The sequence below is a fragment of the Manis javanica genome, chromosome 1, assembly GCF_040802235.1.
Source record: "Manis javanica isolate MJ-LG chromosome 1, MJ_LKY, whole genome shotgun sequence".
Classification (NCBI taxonomy): Eukaryota; Metazoa; Chordata; class Mammalia; order Pholidota; family Manidae; genus Manis; species Manis javanica.
The window spans coordinates 92,318,389-92,341,476 of NC_133156.1; the positions used below are offsets into that span (position 1 = coordinate 92,318,389).

Here is a 23,088-nt window from a genome sequence, read left to right on the forward strand (position 1 = left end):
AATACCATATGATTTCACTTAATTGTGGAATATAAAAACAAAGGAAAAACAGAAGGAACTAAACAGCATTGGACTCACAGACACTGAGAAGTGACTAGTGGTCACCAAGGGGGAGGGGGACTGTTGAACCACTGTGATGTACATTTGATAAAATTAAATTAAAAAAAAACCAAACAAGTTCTGGCCAAGCACTGAGGACAAATTCAGACCAATGTGACACTGATGATGAATTTTCAAAGTAATCAAACACTTACACAATTTTAACTTCTTAAAAATGTTTACTCTCAATGATTCATTCAATTTATAATTATGTAATGAGTTTAAGAATTATCATTTGAAATAGCAGGAGGAAAAAGGAAAGAATAATTTCTGACCGCTCAATTATTAAGTAGAAATTATACTCTGGAGCTACATTTGTAAAAGTGAGTAAAAACGAGATGTGGGACAGAGTCGAAACTAACCGCTGCTCAGCACCTGTTCTCAGCTTGCTTTTTGTAAAGGACCATTTACTATCTGCAGTTCTTTCAATGTATGTAAGTCTCCTGGGTGGGAATTACAGCATCTATTGAGAATGGACTAGTAGGGGTGGTAAGAGTTAAATGATTTTTCTCTGGGGACAATGTAGCACGCTCCAGACTCAGCCTGAGTCATGCACGCTGAAACATGAGTGCTGGCACGCCCTTTCCCTCCCTGCAGCAGACCGGGAGAGCGCAGAGCACAGGAGCGCGCACTTCCACAGAGAACAAGTGTTCGTTTTGCTGTTGACACACCGAACTGAAGCACAGCTGTGCTCCCTAATCTGATACATTTGATAACCTTTGGGAAAAGGGACTCAGGTCATCCAGATGAAAGCCCTCATCTCTGCAGCTGTTGGAGCAGTGCTTCTCTTGCCCACTTTTTGTCAAAGCGGTAAGCCCTTTGCTTGCGAGGTAGGATGGGGGTGCTGGTTTGTGTTACCACAGTCAACTGAATCTAATTTTCTTTGCATTTTACACCAACTGCTACCCAAAAGGCAGAGTTTGATTTTAGTTATTAGAGGTTGTATCATGGAAATGGAGAGCTGTGGTTTGTTCATTCAGTCCAAACCTGTCAAAGACCTGAGTGTTCTCTGCTTACATTTGAAAATGTGTGGCACAGGCAAAATTTTCAATCTCTTTAATTAGTCAAGAATCAACTTTCTTTGTGAGAAGTTTTTGATTTTCTAAGAGTTTCCTCTGATTCAGCGAAGATACCACTTTTCCAAGGCATTAAAAAATCCTGTGTTTATACCTTCTGCTGAAGGTCCCCCACAAATGGGGGAAAAAGAATATTTCAGAAAGATCGAGTGGTCTGCTTTCTATTATAGGCAATACTAATAAATTAGTGTTTCTTAATAGCTTTTTTGACTTTCAGTGGTATCAGGGAGTTCTCCCCACCATATGATTTTTTAATTTTAGAAATGAGATCTCCCAAATACTATTCTCCAATTCTTAATGTGTTTATTTCACCCAACTAAATATAAGCCTGTAAACCCCTGCTTGCTCCCAATTTAACCAAAATGGGATAGATGTACAGCCGCAACTCTTTTACCACTGGGCACACTCCCATCAATATCAGGAGTGTTAGCAGCAGGAGCACTGGAGTGAGGGACACACGGGGAAGAAAACAAAATTAAACACAAATCTCTAAAGGAATGTTGCCAAAATCGACAGCTGAAATCGCGAAGTGGCTTAGGAGAGTGAGTGCTAAGGGAGCCCTGCAGAGAACAGCACACGTGGGACATATGAATAGGACAAGCAAGTGCTTTCTGGGAGTGGATGACCAAAATCAAAGGAACAGCAAAATCTGCTTGTGGAGGTGGCTCCTTCAAGATGCTGGTGGGGCTGGGTGGAAGTGGAAGCGGGGTGGAATTCAAAGGTGGCAAAGTAGAAGGTAGTAAATTTGTGGTGGATAAGGGTGAAGCAGAAATGGAAGAAAGACCCATTGTCTAGCGGTTGAAGTCTGTTCCCGTTGGCCGGTCCCCACCAAGGCCTTTTCCCAGTTTGAAAAACATTTCAGAAATATTATGCCATATGGAAACCTGCTTAAAGAGTTCAAATAGAATTTTTAAAAAACAAAATTTAACAATGAGTACTCTTCTTAAGGAAAACCAGGCTCTAAGAAATAAAGGACTTATTCAAGCTGAACCAGATCCGAATTCTCATAGAAAATGGAATCAGGACTCTTTTCCACAAACAGAGTCACTGTTTAGCATGTTTTTAGGCATATCTTGCTCAATCACAGGAATTTCCTGAAAACTGACAAACTTGGTTTCCACAGTTCCCTTGTCCGATCCTGAAGGGAAGTAAGTTTGTACAGCATGTTCTCCATCCACCATTTGCACTCTCTGCGCCTTCTTGGAAAGGCAAAATTCTCTTTGAGTGTCAGATGCAAGAATTTTACAAAAGACAAAAGTGAGCAGAAATATTTGTGTGGCTGGGCTCAAGTGTCACACTATCAAAGTTCCCTTCAAACACACTCCCAGAAGAGAGCCACTTACCAGGACTTTTTTTTCCTTTTTCTTTAACGTAGTTTCCCTTAAATGATACCAGAGCACCTCCATGTCCCTACTTGTTCAGGCAACACTCTCCCTCTTATTTTACACACTGAATTCAGTGCTACAATCTCTGGTCAATGACGGAGGTTTCAATTTTGCCCAAGGGCAAACTGCGAGAGAGTAAAGCAGGAAGAGAAACTGGCTTTGAATGAGAACCAGGTTACTAAACACTAACCTCAAATATTCAACACGCAGGAATTCAGAGGTCAAGGGAAAAGATGTAACTAGCAGAGCAATGGCATTTTAAATGGCTAACTATGAAGTTTATATTCAGCATAAAAGTCTATCTTAAGGTAGCATTAGAAATTTGAGAGAATCTACTTTCTGTAAATGTCAAAAGATTCATTTATGTGAAAATTATATAACAAGAAGCAGGTTTGCATATTAAGGTTCACTTTGCTTTTGAAATTCTTCAAGAACTAGGGTTATTAATATCAACTCATCAGTCAATGACTAATATTTATAGTATGCAGTTGTGTGTGTATGTGTGTGTGTGTTTTCATTTCCAGCTTCTTAGAGATCCTCATATTGATTTCATTGTCTCATTTTTCTTTCTTTGTTTTCTGTTGCCTTAAAAGCTGGCATTTCCCCTACAGTCTGCCTTTGGAATCTTCTCATCTCTCCCTAGGCCATCCCAACCACTAAGCTACAGCCCTACACAGACTAAAAAAAAAAATCCATCTCTCTTACCTGGCTCCTGGAATTTTTGACTTAACACCTAAGCTTTCTAACCTGTCATGGGACATCTTATACATACTAATATCCCCTCAGCAACTCAGATGTAGTAATAATAAAAAACTGAGATCTTAGCTTCTCTCCATGCTGCTCCCTTGTCCCACCCTCTTCCTCCAAGTCATCTGGAGTAGAAAGTTCCAAGTCATGTTTGCCTCCTGCCTCCTCACTGCCACCACAGCCACCTGGACAAGTCCCTCCAAACTGCTGTCAGGGTCCCATGCATCCATCTTCATTTTTCGACTGCCACTGCTCTGGTCCTGTGACTCACTGTCTTGGGTCTGAGTGACCAGAGTAACCTCACACTCAGTGCCCCTGGCCTCTGGTTTCTTCCCCTTTCAGTCTGTTCTCTGCATTGTGGCCCGAGTCATCCTAAACACAAGCCAAATCATGGTTATATCAGTTTCCTACTGCTGCTGTGACCAACTACTATAGACTTAGTGGCTTAAAACAGCACAGAATTATTCTAGTTCTGGAGATCACAAGTCCTAAACTCAAGGTGCCAGCAGGGCTGTGTTCATTCTGGAGGCTCAAGGGGAGAACATGCTTTGTTTTTTCAGCTTCTTGAAGTGCTTGCCTTCCTTGGCTCATGGCTCCTTCCATCTTTAAAGCCAGCAGCAGAGCATCTTCCAATTTCTCCAGCTTTACCTTCTTGCCTCCCTCTTTCTAGGAGTCTTATGATTCCATTGGGCCTACCTGGCTAGTCCGGGATACTCATCCCATCTAAACATCCTTAATCACCTCTGCAAAGTCCCTTTTGCCATATAAAGTAACATATTCACAGGTTCCAGACATTTATTTGCGGGTGGAATTTTTGGGCACCATCACGCTCTTTACCACAGTAGCCATTCCTTCATTCACAATTTTGTACGTGTACAACCCCAGCATCTATGAATGGGCACATGATTATTTCTTTGTACAGTTTAGAGAGGTTTGGCTGTAACCTACTTCTTCGACTTCATCTCTCAGATGCGCCTTATTATCATGAGACTACATTCTGTGCATCTTCTCCACTAGGCTGGGGGTTGAAGACAGGGATGCAGTTTATTGAAAACTGTGTACTACTAAGCATGTTTGTTGAATTAACTTACCTGACACTCCCAGATCCCATGCCAGCCCACACTATGCCCTTACCATGTATGACCTACCAGAATCTTACCCATCTATTAACTTAAATTTCTTTAGGAACCCTGTTCATCTTTGCTCATGTTCATCTTTTCCTTGGCATTTGGCTCAAACATTTGAATCTGTTGACTATCATTTGAACACCTATACAGTTTATAATCAAGGTGATGTTGGCTTATAACATAACGGCGATATATTGTTTTTGTTCCTTCCAACAGTAATATAAATGCCTCACATGCAGGGAGTTGTCACCTGGTTTTTCCTTTTGCATGGGCTGGCATGGTGCTGGGGCCTATGGTATATACTAAATGCATTCCTGTTGATTACCTGATCTATAATGATTTTTTTAAAATAAAAATAATCCTAAATTCTACAACTACAGAAATTATAGAGCATTAGACATTTAGTTTTACTGTCTCCTGAATCATAGGCATGGCTCAGTGACAAATCATATGTGCATGCTCTTTTTCAATCACAGGTATGGAAAACGGTGCAGACAACTTGGGGGAGTCAACCTTACCTATCAAGACCTTCCGTGGTGCTCCTCCAAATTCTTTTGAGGAGTTCCCCCTTTCTGCCATAGAAGGCTGGACAGGTGCCCCCACAACTGTAAAAATTAAGTGCCCTGAAGAACGGGTTTCAGTTCTCCATGTGAATAATGCTACCGTGGGGTACCTGAGCAGCTCCATAAGTACCAAACTCATCCCCACCGTCTACATCCTGGTGTTTGTAGTAGGCGTGCCAGCCAATGCGGCGACCCTGTGGATGCTCTTCTTCAGGACCAGATCTGCCTGCACGACCATCTTCTACACTAACCTGGCCATTGCAGATTTTCTTTTTTGTGTCACATTGCCCTTCAAGATAGCTTACCACCTCAATGGGAACAACTGGGTATTTGGAGAGGGCCTGTGCCGGGCCACCACAGTTGTCTTCTACGGCAACATGTACTGCTCCATTCTGCTCCTTGCTTGCATCAGCATCAGCCGCTACCTAGCCATTGTCCATCCCTTCATTTACCGGGGGCTGCCCCAGCGCACTTATGCCTTGCTGACATGTGGACTGGTGTGGGCAACCGTTTTCTTATATATGTTGCCCTTCTTCCTCCTGAAACAGGAGTATTACCTCGTCCATCAGGACATCACCACCTGCCATGATGTCCACAACATATGTGAGTCCTCCTCACCCTTCCAGCTCTACTACTTCATCTCCTTGGCGTTCTTTGGATTCTTAGTTCCATTTGTGGTCATTGTTTACTGCTATTCAGCCATCATCCGTACGCTGAATGCATACGACCACCGATGGCTGTGGTACGTGAAGGCGAGTCTCCTCATTCTTGTGATTTTCACTATTTGCTTTGCTCCAAGCAATATCATACTTATCATTCACCATGCTAACTACTACCACCACACCACTGATGGCTTATACTTCATCTACCTCACAGCCTTGTGCCTCGGCAGCCTGAATAGTTGCTTAGATCCATTTTTATATTTTCTCATGTCAAAAATCACAGATCAATCCACTGCTTACCTGACAATGGTGAAATCACCTTAGAGAACAAGGAAAGCTATCTGTGAAAATATCCATTCTTGGGATAACATATGTATCGTTCAAGGAGCTCTATTCTCTAGCTCTCAAGAAACAGTGCTTCAAAATGAAACACTACAAACAACACTATCTTTTTTAAAAAAGAAAAACAACTCTATGTCAGTGTTTTACGAATGTCAATGTGGGAGAAAAGGTAACACCACTCTTTTTATGGCAACTGACACATTTGGGTGCCAGGTGCTTGGAGGCCCTTACACCTCCATGTCCCCCATCGCTCTGAGGCTTCCACTCCAGGCGACCCGGGGAGGAGGGCAGACCAGGGAGCAAGGGTGCAGCCTGAGAAGCTAAGGTCTCAGTGTTTAGTATCTGGTGTCATTTTTTTATTCTTCTGCTCCCTCAGCTCTTCGCTGATGGCTGTCTCATCAGCTGACTGTCTCTCTGTAACATCTCTCCCTGGGGGTCCATTATCCCAGCCCCACCTCTGCATTCTAACCACTCTCTCTGCTGTCAGCCTATCTCCGTTTCACTGCCCACTGCCAGACTAATCTTCCTCAAATATTAGTTTGATACACCACTCAAAACCCCCAGCTCAAAACCTCCCTGAACTCTCCACTATTTTGGGATACCTTAGAAATCTCCCACTTGGCAGTCAGAGCTAACTTTCTTACTTGACTTCCCAATAAGCCTCGTCTGCAGTGTAGGCACCAGCCAAGCCTCTTGCTTTGCTGTGATCTTGATTTTTCCTCTCTCTGTCCCTGTCTCTTATTGGAAAGCCATTTTTAACATGTTTGCCTTCTTTCCATTTCTTGAAGTCCTCCAAGGACCATTCTTCCCTAATTCTCAAGCTACAAGTTCTTTTTTCTCATCGGAACTTTCAAAGCACTTTCCTGTATTTTTGTTACAGTGCCTATATATAGTTCATTTATATACAAATATTAATTCCACACTTACTAAGCACCATGTCTAGCAGAGATGGGGGCTCACCCTCTTGCTTCTTTAGCTTCTTATAACACCTGCAGGCCCAAGTCTTCCCGGGATCTGTGGGGCCCAGTTCCATGCCTTGCGCAGCACATGGCTGAATGAAAGAACTACACGACCCCAAAGCAGCTCCACAGTGTAAAGCCCATTATATTCCTACTGGGGAGGCAAGGTGTTCTGTGTGACATGGGGTCACATCAGGTTTGGTAGGGCATGCAAAAAAAAAAAAATAATAAGGAAACTAAACTAAGAATATATGCATGAGGTCATTTACAAGTTTAAAACAGATCCATTATTTTTGGTCCTTTTACATAGTTTTTAAAAGGGAAGTTAAATTTTGTTGTAAATGCCCAGTATATTCCTGTAGGTAGATGACTACATTTCCCTTAGTTTAGGGATTAGACAGGAGGTGAGATGTTAGCGATTAAGGGCAGGAAGGATTGCTGAGAAGGATTTTCAAGTCTGTAGAAATGTGAATTAATCATATACTTTGTAGTGACCATCGAAACAATAAAAAAAATTGTTAAATGCATATTTTTGACTCTGCAGTGTTTCCTGTTTCATTTGACCAAGGCAAAACAAAAACAAAACCATGTACACAAATTCACTTCACAGTACATATGTGGTTATGTGAAGAAAGAAAATCAGACACTAAAGCAAGAAAGAAAAACAAATATAAAGTTTCAAGATCACAAAAAATTTCAGTGGAAAGAACTGGTTCTGCAAATAAAGTCATCAACTGTAATAAGTTTTACCTATGGAAAAGGGCAATGATATTCACTTGTTAAAAGCACAGTTAATTTTTATGCAGTCAATATACATATAGCAAAGCTTACAATTTAAAAATAGCTCACAATTCACTGCCTCCACCAAATAGACACAGAAAGTGTGTTCTCTGTTAAGTGTATGCCAATATGCCCACGACCCGCTTTTCCCCAAGTGACAAAAGGAATTTGGTACCTACATAAGATTATACTTGAAATACTATTAACAAGGACCAAGAAGCCTCATGAACTTACATCACAGTCCCCAATCTTTGATTAAACTGAGCATTTATTCCATGACGATGCTATCCACTATGACCTTTAATGGCTATATTCTTTGGCATAAGCTTTACTTTACAAGTGACAATATCAGTAATAGAATATTTTCCTGTTATTTTCTCAGGCCAGATCTTAGGAAGACAAAGCAGAAATATACCACCAAAGCACAATACCTAGCAGAATTTACAAAACAAACACAGAAACTCCTCTAAATAAACACCAGAATCAGATTTTTCCTCCAACCCCAGGGAAAGTGAACAAGCTGAGAAAAGAAAGTTTCAAAGCTAATGGGCTGAGAAAGAAAATGTATAAAAATAGCAATTTAATATATAAAAAAAATAAAGATTCACTACTTGGAATTGTACTGTTTTAAATCTATTAGCTATTGCCAATACATTTCAAGCCCCTAATCTTTTATAGGCCAAAAGTCATTTAATACCAGAGTTAGAAGCCATATCCCTAGGCTTGTTTAATGCTCTAACTACACTATTCATGCTACTGCTTTCACACTCAGAAAGGATGACTGACAGAGAGCTGGCAGAGCACGGACACTCAGGGGAGGCTTCCAAATGCCCTGGAGAGGTCCTGCAGAGCTCCATCTTGGTTGGAGCCATTAGACTGGAGTGCTCTGGAGGCGACTTTGACTGCCTGCCTATGAAAGGTTTGTGGACTCAGCCTCACCTCAAGGACAAACCCCCTGTGGCTGGGGGCAGAGAATAACCCAGGTCTGCATACATCCTCTACCCAGGAAATCCCACATTTGGTTTGTAGATGAAACAGGCCACATGTCTGGTAAAGACCTTGCGACACAGACATTGCACACCCCTTACCTGTGTGGCAGCCAGAGGTTCCTACAGTAATATTAGCTACAGTATTTAAGCATATTTTTGGGGTGTCAAGCTCCATGCTAAATGCTATACACTCATATACACATATATTCATATTAAGGTAATTATACATAGCTATTCATCAATGTATTACATGTAAACAAAATATAACATATTATCAATTTGTCATAGTGTTACATGTATACTATTATTTAATCCTCATGCTAATTCTATAAGGTAGGTACTATTATTCCCATTTTACACATGTGAAAACTGAAGCATAGAGAATTTTGGTGACTTGACTAGATCCCTAGCTATTTTATGGCAAAGCCAAGATTGGAATGGTGCCTGTTTCCAAAGCAAATACCTTCCAATTTTTAAAAATTCTTTTGGTGCTGGTAAGTGTGCCATGTGCCATAGTCCCAGCTACAGTAGTGGGAACAGCAGGAGGAGACCCACTGTCCTTCCCCCTGGGATGTGGGGACACAAGGTTCAGGTTGAGTCTCACTCTCCTACTTGCCTGGTAATCAACCTGAACTTCCCGCTCGCTTATATCTGATGAGAGGGCACCTGCCCCAGGTGCTGTGAGGCACAAATGAGGACAGTTTATGTGAGGAACCCTTAAAGCACAAGAAGAGGGCAGCAACGTGGCCCTCCCTATTGGAAGGCTAATGTCACGGAAGACCCCACCTTGAGGGATATTTTTCTTCACCTTTAAAGAGGCAATTTAGTAGTGTGGTGTGACTAGGGTTTATAAGTACATATGTATATACGTATGTAGGTAGGTATTTCTTTAACTTTCATTAAACATTTTTTTTGCATTGTTAATACATGGTATAAAATCAAAAAGATTAAAAGTTTATCTTTTTCTTCCCTAGCCACTCAGTTCTCTTCCCCAGAGGCAATACTTCTGTATGCTGCCAGAGGCTAGATTATGCCAAAATACTTCTAATGGCCTGAGTTGAAGTTAGTTACTTTGAAGGGAACACCTTGACGGGGGCAATAGGTCCTCTTACAGAAGATAGAAAAGTTACTGGAAGAATTGGCCCTTTGTGAGTTGCTTACATTTTTTTTTGAAAATTTAGAAACAGTATGTAATGTATGCACTTTTAAAAAAATGAAATCCAGACAGCACAGAGTGAAAAGCAGTCTCCTATCCATACCTTCTACCTTACCTTCCAGAAGGTATCTCCTTCTAGAAATATTTTATGTACATATAAGCATACATTTATATAGGTGTTATCCCATTTTTATGTACCTGGAAGCATGCTTTTTTTTGGTATTCTTTTATTTATTTATTATTTATTTTTATTTTTATTTTGGTATCATTAATATAAAATCACACAGGTGACATTATGGTTACTAGATTGCCCCCATTATCAAGTCCCCACCACATACCCCATTATAGTCAATGTCCATCAGCATAGTAAGATGCTATAGAGTCACTACTTGTCTTTTCTGTGTTACACTGTCTTCCCTGTGCCCCTCCCATGTTATGTGTGCTAACTATAATGCCCCTTATTCCCGGAAGCATGCTTTTTTCACTTAACAATATACATATTAAAGTTGTCCAATATAGATCCACTCATTCTTTTTCATGGCCACATAGTATTTCACTGCATGGATATGCTGCAATTTATATAACTGGCCCCCACCTGATGGGCATTTAGGTTGTTTGGAGTCCTCTGCTATTACAGACAAGGCTGCAATAAATATCCTTTTTACTTGTCATAATGCACAGTAACATATGTTTCTGAATAAGAAAGACCAGGGCATCATCCCAAAACTACTTACTTTTTGGATAGCTTTGGACAAGTTGGTTTAATTTCCATAAGAGGATAATGATGACAATGAATGCTCAGGGCTGTTATGAATTGTTAGGATTATATAAGAGAATATGCATAAGGTACCCAGTACCATGCCTGTCCAAAAGCAGGTTCTCAATAAATATTTGCTCTTACCAAAGGTGTTTTCTGTTTCAGATGAGGCAGTTCCTGGGTTGTCTAGGTCAGGGGAGAGGGCTGTCCCTTTCAGGGTCTGGCTTGCACCTGGGGACATGGTGGCTTAGAGTGACTGGGCCCCAGGTAGCATCTATCCTACTCTCCGAGGACAGGTCACACAAGCCTCTTCCAAGCACCCACCCCATAGTAGCTAGTATCTGTGGGACTCCTCTTACAAGCTCTGTAGCCAGAAAAAAACCCTCTGCTTTTTAAGGGAACTCTGGCCAGGTCAATCTCCACCTATGCTGGGAACAAACCATGCTGGTACCCGCCAAGCACTCACTTCCTGCCTGCACCATCCTGCTCCCCACCCACCTAGCCAGCTCTTCGTTACCTTTTAGGCTCAGCTCTTGTTCTATCAATGCCAGCTTCTCTTAGGATTCTCGTCCACAGCAATCCCAACCATCTCTGAATCACTCTGTGCACTTCTCATTTTGACACTCTACCACATGCTTATCTTTACTGTTACTTACCTATTCTATTTGAGAATGCCCACTGCCTAAGTTTCTAAGAATCCTGAGGATAAGTACAGAACATTCAACTGGTATTATATGTTCCTCGTATCGTATTCCTTTTCCTGCTAGCAGATGCAGTACACTGCACTATGCACACAGTATGTGCTCAGTAAATACCCAGTGACTTCGATTCTGAACAAGAACTCACCCACAAATGAGTTTTTAGTGAAAGAGTAGAAGCAGTTATCAGCTATGCAGCCAGGTCCCCCCTCATATTTGGCACTGGGATAATAACAGCCTTATACTTCCATTCTGACTTACAGGCAATTGCTGGGACAAGAAGCTCATGAGCTTTAGGAAAAATGGGTAATCACAAGTCCTCCCTGCCATCCCTCTCCCACTTAGTCTGTAAATTTGAAAGAAATACACCAACTAAGACTTACCATGAGTTTCTGCAATTTAGCGTTGTATAAAACATCCTGGTAGTGCTGAGCATAGTCTGGGTCCACATCTTTAATCTTAGCAGTAGGTAACAGCAGAGCATCTAAAGTTTTCAAAGCATTCCCTTCATCAATAGCTGCATTGATATGCCCTACAGCTATAATTCCTAGAAAATGAAGAAAAAGTTTTCCTTTTAAGTCATAGTATATTGTAAGTTCTCTAGAATCACCTATTACAAAGCTTAAGTTAGAAGGGGGTGGAGGGAATCCACACCAAAAAAACACAAAACTATAAGAGCTAATAAACAAGTACAACCAAGGCTGCAGGATATAAGACCAATGTACAAAAATCAACTATATCTCTATATACTTGCAATGTACAATCTGAAAATGAAATTAAGGAGAAAATTCTATTTAGAAGAGATTCCAATTACAAATACTTTATAATTACAGAAAGAATAAACAGTTAGGAATAAGTTTAACAAAAGAAGCAGAGGGCATGTACACTTAAACTATGAAATACCATTGAAAAAAATTAAGGATGACCTAAATATATGAAAAAATCATTCTATCTTCATTGGTTGGAAAACAATATTGTTAAGATGGAAATATTCCTCAGACTGATCTACAGATTCAATGCAATCCCTACAAAATCCCAGCTGCCTTTTTTTCAAAACAGTAATTGACAAGCTGATTTTAAAATTCATATGGAAATGCAAGAAACCAAAATAACCAACACAATATTGAAAAAAGAAGAACAAAGTTGGAGGACTCTTCCCAATTTCAAAACTTACTACAAAGCTAGGGTTAATCAAATTTGCATGGTATTGACATAAGGTTAGACAGACAGACCCATGGAATAGAATTTAGAGTTCAGAAGTAGTAAATCCTTGCATTTATGGTCAACTGATTTTTGATAAGTGTACAAGACAATTCAACAGGTAAACGCCTTTTTAACAAATGGCACTGGGACTAGATAGCCACATGTGTAAGAATGAAGCTGGACTCCCTATATTAAACCATACACAAAAAGTAACTCAAGGACCACAGAACTCAGTGTTAAAGCTTAGACCATAAAACTCTTAGAAGAAAACATAGGTGTATAACTCAGAGGCCTTGGTTAGGCAATACTGTTTAGCTGTGACACCAAAATACAACTAAAGAAAATAAATAAGTATATGGGTTGTTATAGAAATGAAACCTTCTGTGCTTCAAAGGACATCATTGAAGAAAGCAAAGATAACCTACAGAATGGGAGAAAATACTTGCAAGTCCTGCATCTGATAAAGGACTTGTATAGCTTGTATACAACTTTACCAAATATATGAGGAACTCTAACAATTAAACAACAACAACAAAAAACAAATGTAATATGGGTAAAAGACTTGAACATTTAAAGAAGATAAACAAATGGCTAATAAGCACATGAAAAGATTCTCAATATTGTTATTAGAAAACTGAAAATCCAAACCACAATGAGGTACAAAACATTTCATACCCACCAAGATGGTTATAATAAAAAAGGTCAACCATACAAGTATTGTGAGAATGTGCTGAAACTGGAACTTGAATACATTGCTGGTGGGAATGGAAAATGGTACAGCCACCTTGGTAAACAGGCAATTCTCTAAAATATTAAACATAAAATTGCCATATGATTCAGCAATTCTACTCTTAGGTGTATATATACTCAAGGGAACTGAAGCCACATGTTTACACAAGAACTTACAGATGAATGTTTATAGAAGAAATATTTCTAATAGCTAAAAAGTAGAAATAGCCTAAATATCCATCAACTGATGAATGGATAAACCAATTATCTACAAAACGGCCTAGTACTTGGCCTAGAAAGGAACATGAGATACACTGATACATGACACACCAGGCATGAACCTTGAAAACATTATGCTAAGTGGAAGAAGCCAGACACAAAAGTCCATATATTACATGATTCTATTTATATGAAATAGAAAAGGAACATCCATAGAAACAAAGTAGAATAGTGGTTGCCAGGGGACGGAAGGAGGAGGAAAAGGAAGTGACTGCTAATAGGTATAAAGTTTATTTTTGTGGTGATGAAGACTTTTAAGTTGTGGTGATAGTCACACAAGTTGTAAACTATGTAAAAACACAATAAAAGGTTAAATTCTACAGTATGTGAATTATATCTCAATGAAGCTATAAAAAGAGGGGGGTAAGTTTACATACAAGTAACAGCAGGATGCTAATTTCTACTGTGATCCTCACTTAGATAGTAATGCCAAGATACTAGATGATGGCACTGTAGAACCCCACAGCTGGAAGAATTTAATGTAGAGATATAAGTAAAGAAAGCTGAAATGCAAAGAGCATTGGAGATACATTCCATTCTTTGGATACTCTTTCACTGTTCTATAAAGGATGCCCAAACAGTGACAGTTCAAAACCAAACAATTCCCCACAGCGGTAGTAACATGAACTTCCAGGTCAGTGTAGTCCAATGTGGTCCAAATGGAGCATTCTGTGACGATGGAAATGTTTGGTATCTGGGTTGTCTCATATGGTAGCCATTAGCCACATACAACTATTAGGGCATTTAAAATGTGGCCACTAAACTAAAGAACTTAATTTAAAATTTAATTTTAAGTAGTTCAAATTGCTACATGTGGCTTGTTTGGGAGTGTAAGTAGGCTCCATAGAAATTAACACAATCACGCATATTTTGGGATATATATTTAAGATTCAAATATAAGTTTTTAAGGTTCAAGCATATCACAAATTGCTTCTGCAGTAACAGCTGGTAAAATAATATCTGGAACCCTAATTCATGGATGCACCCAAGGAAGAAAGGAATAAACATACCCACCAGTTAATCCTTCTACCATCTCTACGACACCACAGAATCTTGGGACATAGACTATGAGGTCCAGGAATGAAGAGCAAAGAAGCCAAGCTATGAATTCTGAAAAATTTTGAAATTCTAGCAAAAGTGATCTATTTGGAAGCTACTTCTCAGTACCACCATACTATTAAAAACACACTATCAGTCATACTACAGCGTATATTTGTGTGTATGTGTACATGCATGAACATAATGTACATATATATGTGTACACACACTAACAGGGGGCTTTTGCTTCCCAGGTTAGTGCTGAGGGACAAGAACTAGCAAAGAAACTAAACACTAGCAAGCAGCAAGCTTAGAAAATAAGCATTCTTAATCTAAGCATTCTTAAAGACAAACTTATTTCTCATTTGGTCAGTTATTTTCTTCAAAAACAATCATTTTATAAACGTGATATGCTAGGAAAAAGAATAAGTACTTCTAGTTTTTAAGAAGTATCTTCATCTTGCTTTCAAATTAAGGTAAAATACTTAGCTAAATACCTCCTGAATAGATGATCCTGTAAATACCACCTTGCTAAGAATGAAAACATTTATCTTTAGAGAGGAAAGAAAGGGACAATCTAAAACACCTAAAAATTATTACAGATTATAATACTTAGATATGTTTGAAGGAAAAGCAGAACTACTTCTCTAATGTGTAAGTTACATTATCTCAAAGTGCTGGAAGGACTCAGGCAAGTCTAAGTACTATGCACATACAAGGTAGTATCATTGTGTGCTGTGGCAGTCACAACCAGGAGAGCATGTAATACTTACATGAAGGCCCTTGGGTAGACTGTTCCAAATATTTATAAACACCCATCTAAAATGATCTTAACAAAACTATGTATGATAAAGAGAATGTGTGCTCCTAATGGCCAATCACCTGGGAATGAGTGCATTCCAGCTGACTTGATTGAAATCACCTGCTTAAGTTTTTGTTTGCTGTATTTCTAGGAACATTAGCTGCTGAGGTCATAGTAAATGACCTCATAGAAGTGGAAAGACTTACCCATAAGCCCCTGGGCACATCTGCCTCACTTCCTCTATGAGTAAAAGGGAAATCCCATTTGAACAAAGATTGGTGAGCCTCAGTCCATGGCCTACTTTGAATCATTGTGTGAGACTATCATGTTCTAGTCCAATGGGAGAATGAGCAGTCTTTTAGAGGTCATGTATTTGACACAGTGGATGAGGTAACTACCAAATTTATAAAGCAAAAATTCAAAGGAAGAAAACTTCTTTGTCTAGCCTAAATGGTCAAAAGAATGCCCCTCTATGGCTCTACTGGAAAAGTGAACTTTCCAGGAAGAAAGCAACATAACATCCAAGTCTGAGGAAATGCATTTAGCAACTTCTCTGTTAAACTTGCCTTTCACATTTATCATTTTCTATTAGCTGCATACCGTTCCCACATGACAATTCAGATATAGGATTAGAGCCTGCAGTGTGTGGCAGGGTGGGGGAGAGTAACGCATGTTCGAAATATCCATGAAAAATTCTACCTCTTTCAGATAATTTAATTATATTGTACAATTTGTACCTGCTCACAAAGGTACAAATATTTATTTTTTATCTAGCTTTTTTATTACTGAAAGATATGATATCAAACTCATACTTCAAGATGAACTTTGAAAGAAAATACCTTATTTTGACATATTATTCTGTCAAACCAAAACACAGACAAATTAAATATTCTGCATCAAATCCCCCAAATTCTAGAAAGGAAATATGGTAAGGAAGTCTCTGAAGTAAACTGATCATGGCATATACCCTTCATGACAGGATGCTTAAAAGAATGATAGCAGCCATGTGCTATATCACATGGAGAGTGACAGTAGTTCCGTTACCCAGATAAATGCCATACAATCCAAGAGATCTTTGCTTAACAATAATATCTACATACACAAGCCCCATTTCTTTTTAAGTTTTGCAAATGTAACTTTTATTCTTTTCCTGGCAAAAGCAAAGACTCTATTTGATAGTCTGGGACAAAAATGGCATTTCCCTCCTTTTTAAACTAACATCAAAAATGACAGTGGCATTATAACTGTTCAGCATGGAATGAATAGGCCTTTGCTTACATAAGCAGAATGAACAGACATTAGCTAGGAGACCTTGACTGTGGGTACTGCCACAAAGAATTGGAAAAAGTTAGAAAACAAATTGGGATTTGTTCATGATTCTTTGTTTTGCCGACCCCAAAAGAGTAGTCCTACCCTTGGGTTGCATTAGCTGAAACACCAAAGCCATGGCTGCAGGACTGACTCACAGTGTGCAGCTGGGGGTCCAGGAGGACAGGGGGCTGGGAGACTGAGCTTCGTCACACCACACACACTCCACTTCTTCCTCCTTGATGATGATAAACATCTGCCCACATTAATGCTGCCCTCTTCAAAAACATCTGGCACGAAATACCAGTTTCCAGGCCATGTATCAAGAAAGCACTAAGTGGGCTATGTGGGAGCCGTCTGACTGCAGGGATTCCAAAATGCCTCACTGTCATGCAATGCCAAGAGGCAGCAGAAAGCTGTGTGATCATCACAGAGGAAATTTAGAGCTGTACTCAACTTGGGAAGGACACAGGGAGACAGTGCCCGGGGATCAGTGTGACAGTGGTCCATCCATGGCACCAATGTCGAGCAGCACACATGGATCCTGTTTCCTAGGAACGGCCTGGAGTGAGATGTTGAACAAAAACACAACCCCGATCTTGAAGTTGGCACAGTGCTCACAGGAAGCAGTCAAGGAAGAGAAGAAAGCAATGTAAATGCAACTAACAAAATCATATGTTTTATATCAAGTGCTTTTATAACCCCAAAGTTAACACAGCACTAGGAGACCAGACCTAAGACATTCCCAAGCACATGAGCACAAAGCATCCTCAACTTGTGAGAGAAGCGTCTGCTGACTCTTATCAGCAAACTTGGAACAAGCAAGTCAGAGAAGTCAAAGTGGAGTGTGGAAGGGAGGTCACTACATTGGCATCCTAACCCAATATTGCCGACAAATCACAGAGGTCAGAGAAAGCCAAAGATGATGGTGCTGGTTGGTTTGTTTTTATGATGGAAAAGACAGCTTGGAGCTTGAATGCGGTAACTGATGCCACAGAAAAGTGGTAAATATACTGACTGCTGAAGTTACACGGCTCCTTATTCTTCACTCTGTTTTTTTATAAGCAAGAGGAAGGTGATAAGGATGAATGTGGACATTCAAGAAAGCACGTTCCAGGGCGTGTCTTCTTGAGATTGCCCACTTTCATGCTCATAGCTCATAATTTCTAGAAACACAGCAAATCACCGTGATTTGTGATCACAGAGCAACTGTTAGATGGTGTTCCAATTTTTTCTGAAGGCAGGAACATGGGTCATATTTCAGAAAAATACCCAAATGAAAGGTCAAAATACAGTTGAGTGCTTAACAAGTCGAGTTCTTTTAAAAAGTTGAGTTATTGAGTGCTTAAAAAGAGCAGTCATCTCTGAAGAATTAACCAATAAGAAAATTCTAGAACTTCTGTTTATTTTATTCTATCCTTTTGTCTTTTTATGTCTGCTTTGCAATATTTGGAATATGTTGTTACAGTAGTACAGGCAATAACATTTTATATATAAATACAGACATACATATTAGGTGAGCATGCTCTCATATGGCTCCCTGAGTAAAAATCTGCAGCCCTAATCTAGAGAACTAAGTTGTCCAGATACCTTATCCTCCCATGATATTAGAGAAGGAAAGTGTTCCATACTTACGGTCATTTTCTTCTTGAATTTCAGTATTAACCATATCGATACAATTTTGAATTTCATTCCAGCTTAAATTAACTTGCCCTTGAGATAAGGCTTCCAGTTTAACTGAGAGCAGTGCATTTGCATAACTGTGGAAGAGAAAACAATCATGATACTCATGAGAGTCATCCATTCTCTGTTTGTGTCATTTAAATATCTTAAATTTGACATGTGGCCAAAAGTAGATGATGTGAGACTGAAGAGTAGAAAGGCAAGTCAAGTATCTTGTGCTTTATCAACATTCAACAAACCTACTTATATTAATGACTGTTTTTTTAGTTAGAAATACTTTCTGTACAAATGCTGTTTCATGAAGTTTCCTCAAAATCTAATGAAAAAAGCCTAGAAGTTCTCAACTCAGTGAAATTGTTCCTTTTTCCCCCCCACTGACTAATTTTCCTCCCCTTGGCATGTTTTAGCTCTACTTAGTCTCCAGATGACTGTTATGTGATAAAATTCAGAATTACCATGGCTCTCAATTGTTCCATTAAGAGTCCTTCTTATTATTTTTCTTATTTCTTCTAAAAATTTGAGCTATAGAGACCTTATCTATTGCAACCTTAACAGAGCTTTGTTACCTTGAATCTATATGCTTATTGAGGAATCAAAATGCAAATGTAGTTCCAGAAACCTTGCTGAATAACACATCTTCACTGTATGTTCTCTTGAAGAGGTGGCTCATGGGTTGAAGCAGAGTATCCTAAAATTCCTCCTTACCAGTCCATTTCTCCTAAGGCTTCATAGAAGCTACTCAAAAACCTCTCTTCTGTGTCTGCTCACTGCCAGGGCACTCTTACACCTCATTTCTGACTCTCACCCCTCTTCACTCTGCATAACCCTCTGGAACACAGAGTTTGGTCAACCACTTCATTTATTTTTTTTGTCTGGGGACATTTTAGGAGAAAAAAAAATGATCCATCTTGATACAGGACTAAGAAACTTTCATTTCTCAAGAATCAACTTTCCCACTTAAAAATCACAAAACCAATGTTATAACCACAAGCGAACACAAGCTACTCTAGCCCAAAGTAAAGAAACACGACAGTTTAGTTTGCTTTTGCTTTACATCAGGGCAGTAGAGACCAGTCCTCTATGCACACTGATTCACTACGCAATCTCTCAATGGCACCTAAGGGTTTGCTAACAGTGTTTAAAAAAAGTAACACTACATGGAGTCTAACCCTATTTTCCTGGAGTCTAACCCTGTTTTCCTGGCTGTGACAAATGGTCTCAAAGCTGTGCATGCTTCAAGGTGACACTGAGGTGTTTTTTAGAGTGCAGTGTGAGAAAGAAAAACATTATTCAAAATAGGAGGTGGTGGTGAAGATTCTTTATCTGTGGCTGAATGAGGCATCACCAAATTTAGGCCTGAAACTGGTTGTCATGTGTGAGATTTTCACCTTACTGGGAATTATAAATCTAAGAAAATACTCTGCTACTCTAGTAATACATCACAAATAGTACTGACCACAGTAACAATATGGATAAACAGCAACTTGTGCCAGTTAGCCTCCTGTATTGATAGGTGTCATTTCATAAGAAAGTGCGAAATTCTTGTGGGCATTTCACATGCTTAATGTCTAAATGTGATCCAATGGGAATAACACGAGGAAGCTTAAGGATGACCTACAGGAAAAAACAAAGCCACTCATCATTTCTTTAGAAGTGAACAAACACTAGCCGAAGGGATAGATTTTAGGAGTAACACAACAGAGCCCCACAGGCTTTTGCATTGTAGGTATGAGTCTCCAGGACAAAAGAGATTTTCTTTGGAAAATATTCTGTAGTTTACCCTAACAGGTCTATGCCCTTTCTTCCCCACCCCTCTCAGAATGTTCTTTACCACCTGCAGTAGACAGATGAGTGAGACTTTCTGACAGGCTCGGGAAGCTTTGAGATTACAATTCCAATTTAGCCCAGTAGGGCTTTATGAGCACTTACTATGTGGAACACCTGGAGCGTTTTACAGAGTGGAAAGGATGAAGACACAGACTTTCCTTCAAGGAGCTTTCAGTCTAGTGGATAAGACAACCAAAATTCAAAAAGGATATAAAGGCAGAGCACAGCAAAGGCTATAAAAGTAAAGATGGCCCATACAGTAGAAATAACGGGGTCCCAAGAAGAAGTGGAGGGTATCTCTTGGTGGTAGAGCACCTTGCCTGGGACAGGTACCAGCGAAGCGCTTAACCTTCAAAGCCATTCTGCAGATGCAGAGTAGGTGCTTTTGTTTTGTTCATTTGGTTTTTGTGCTTTGTAGATGAAAAGAGCTCAGCTAGGAAGCATCTAACTCAGCTATTTTTGGCTTCAAGGCTACAATCCTCTAACCACAGCTTGCTAGTTCTCAGAAGAGAGGACATTAGCCATGGTGGGGAGGAGCAGAGGAACGATTCATGGAAGCATAACCCATTGCAGGCAGGGCCTTAGAGGCTCCAGCGCTGGGCCAGGCAGAGATGGGTGGCAGGCATCCTGTTCCTGGTGGTGAGAGGAGCGTGCAGAGGAGCAGAGGCGACAGTAACATGTGTTGAGTGCCAGCTTGGTAGAAATGCAGACTACTGGGAGGGAGGTAGCTGGAGAGCTAAGGCCAGAGCAACATGTTTAGAGCAAGGAGTCTGTTCTTAGTTCCGATGAGAATAAGGAACAATTAAACAGGGAGCATTATGAACAAGCTACATTTGAGAACAATTTGTCTGGAACAGCTTGTGCCCAGAGGCAATGCCAACCCTATGTCACTTTTGTGAGAATTAGACAAAAGACTTTGCTGGGAAAACACAGCAAGGGTGGAAGTCGTGGTAAATCGCTGGAGACTTTGTAAAAATTTCATCAAGGTGGCCCTGCCCAGGGCCTTTGTCCTATGAAGAACGTGTACAACTATAGAGAGTAGTGTTTCTTGAACTTGAAAATCTGCCAATTTGGGCTTCCAAGAACCAAGTCAAAAATGCTGATACTGAAGGTGAAAGAGGCTGTGGAAGCTCACTCGGTGCCAGTGCAACTGTCATAAAGAGCCAGAGGTGGGCCAGAGTCTCATGTCATTACTCAGTCATCCAGGTGACCCAGAAAGTGCCTCAGTCAAATTTTTAAAAGATTGTTGAAATCTTAAAAAAAATTAGCCTTGGAACCAAAAATATCAAACAATCTGTTGAAACAGGTTTTAAAAGTTTCTCACACAGAATACTTGAACTGTGAGGCTGTAGCTGGAGGCCCCGGTTGAAAACCACAGGTATAAAAGTGGTTCTCAAATAGGGTGTGGGGCCATTTCCTTAATGGGTTATTTGTAAACTGGGGCAAGGGAAGGAGGATTTTTGATAATCAAAAGGGTGATCTGGAGGGAGGGCATACTGTCATTTAGATGTAGGTGCTGGAGATGCTAAGTCTGGGGCAGTGTCTTGACAATTATCTCACTGAGTCACCTGCTGCCCCGCTAGCCTTCACACAGGGGTGACCAGCTGCGGCTTCTCCTCTTGCTCTGAGAGAGCAGCAGAGCCTGGCTAGGTGAGTGTGAGTGAGAACAGAGAAGGGGTAGGAAGACCGGTGTGGAGGTTACTACAGAAGCAGAGGTGGAAAGTCTAACTGAGGTGGCTGCTAGGAAATGGAAACATTCGGCAGGGGTATAATCACAGATTGGCTACTGACAGGGAGAAGAGTGAGCTGGTTATTCGTAGCCCAAGGGTGCCTGGTAGAGGAAAGCCAAATAGATCTGGAGCTTGGAGGAGATGATGGTGTCATTGAAAGAAACAGTGAAGGTAGAACTAGATTACCTTGGAAGTAGACTCTGGAGTTATATGAACCAGGGGGCCAAATTTACATTGAACAAGAGCATCAGTTTCTCCAAAACAATTGAAAACCATGAAAATCCACTGTCCTACTACTTTTAGGCCATTTTCCACACAGATAAGTAGTCTAACATAATTAAAAAAAAATCTATGATGTCTTTTTTGTAACTGTAAGTAACCTAAGAGAATAACTTAAGCTATTTGAGCAGTTCCAGCTGCAATCAGTATGGGGAAAGAGTTTTCATCAAGACCTAGGCAGACATCTCCCCCTGGTGGTCAACAAGAATCCAGGATGGAAAGTCACACACTTTTGGGCTTTTGTCTTAACGGAATTTCGTTGTGGCTCCTTATTCCCACCCCATAATTTTCTCTCCAGATTTGGAAGAGTGCTTTTTAGCCTATCAGTCTTTGCTAATGACAGAGTCAGTATTTGCCCCAGGATGATCGTTTTTAGGCTTTCTAGTTTTCTAGATAACAAGCACGGCTGTGTGGATTTCTTCAGTAAGAAACAAATTCTTACTTTGTGAGATCTGCCAAACACACATGGCTGCATTGAAAGGAGGTTTGGAAAGTGGTCCCCTTACCGTTCCACATATGCCTCGTCCAGATTATTGAAACCTGTTGTTGGGCCTCTGAGTTGATTCTGAACAGACACAAGATCATGGCTGTCCAAGGCCTGGTTTAGCAAAGCAACAGCAGAGAGCATTTCCACCGCAATCAGGAGCTCCTCATGGGCCAAGTAGTTCTGTTGGAAAACACATGGCAGTGCAAGTTCTCCAAATCACATGCTTCATGTAGGTGAAGGGGATTTAGAATGCACATTTCAAAGAATAACAAGAAGTCAGAGATTTTGAGAGCCAGGAAAAAGAGGGCTCATTGGCCACCTATTTTTCATTGTCTGTAAAGAACAGGTAAGTGGATTCTGGGTTGTGCTTAGATGACCATTTT

General features: G+C 40.2%; 2 protein-coding genes across 3 annotated transcripts in view; one reads left to right on the plus strand and one right to left on the minus strand.

The window, feature by feature from the left end:
- The window catches only part of IQGAP2 (IQ motif containing GTPase activating protein 2), a 265,034-nt gene that overhangs the window by 77,390 nt on the left and 164,556 nt on the right, over nucleotides 1–23,088 (minus strand). For both annotated transcript variants that reach the window (XM_017640236.3, XM_073234963.1), the window contains 3 exons: nucleotides 22,725–22,885; nucleotides 18,335–18,459; nucleotides 11,724–11,887 (listed from right to left, as the gene is read on the minus strand). In XM_017640236.3, the coding sequence (XP_017495725.3) occupies nucleotides 11,724–11,887; nucleotides 18,335–18,459; nucleotides 22,725–22,885 (450 nt within the window). The remainder of the gene's footprint in view (nucleotides 1–11,723; nucleotides 11,888–18,334; nucleotides 18,460–22,724; nucleotides 22,886–23,088) is intronic.
- On the plus strand, nucleotides 323–7,225 carry F2RL2 (coagulation factor II thrombin receptor like 2). Its single transcript, XM_017640237.3, has 2 exons — nucleotides 323–909; nucleotides 4,911–7,225. Exons 1-2 carry the CDS (start codon nucleotides 846–848, stop codon nucleotides 5,981–5,983), a joined length of 1,137 nt encoding a protein of 378 aa, XP_017495726.1. The 5' UTR covers nucleotides 323–845; the 3' UTR covers nucleotides 5,984–7,225.

Coding starts and splice junctions, on each gene's coding strand:
- F2RL2 (XM_017640237.3), top strand. CDS start 846: ATGAAAGCCCTCATCTCTGCAGCTGTTGGAGCAGTGCTTCTCTTGCCC. Junction 910..4,910: donor GCCCACTTTTTGTCAAAGCG/GTAAGCCCTTTG, acceptor TTTCAATCACAG/GTATGGAAAACGGTGCAGAC.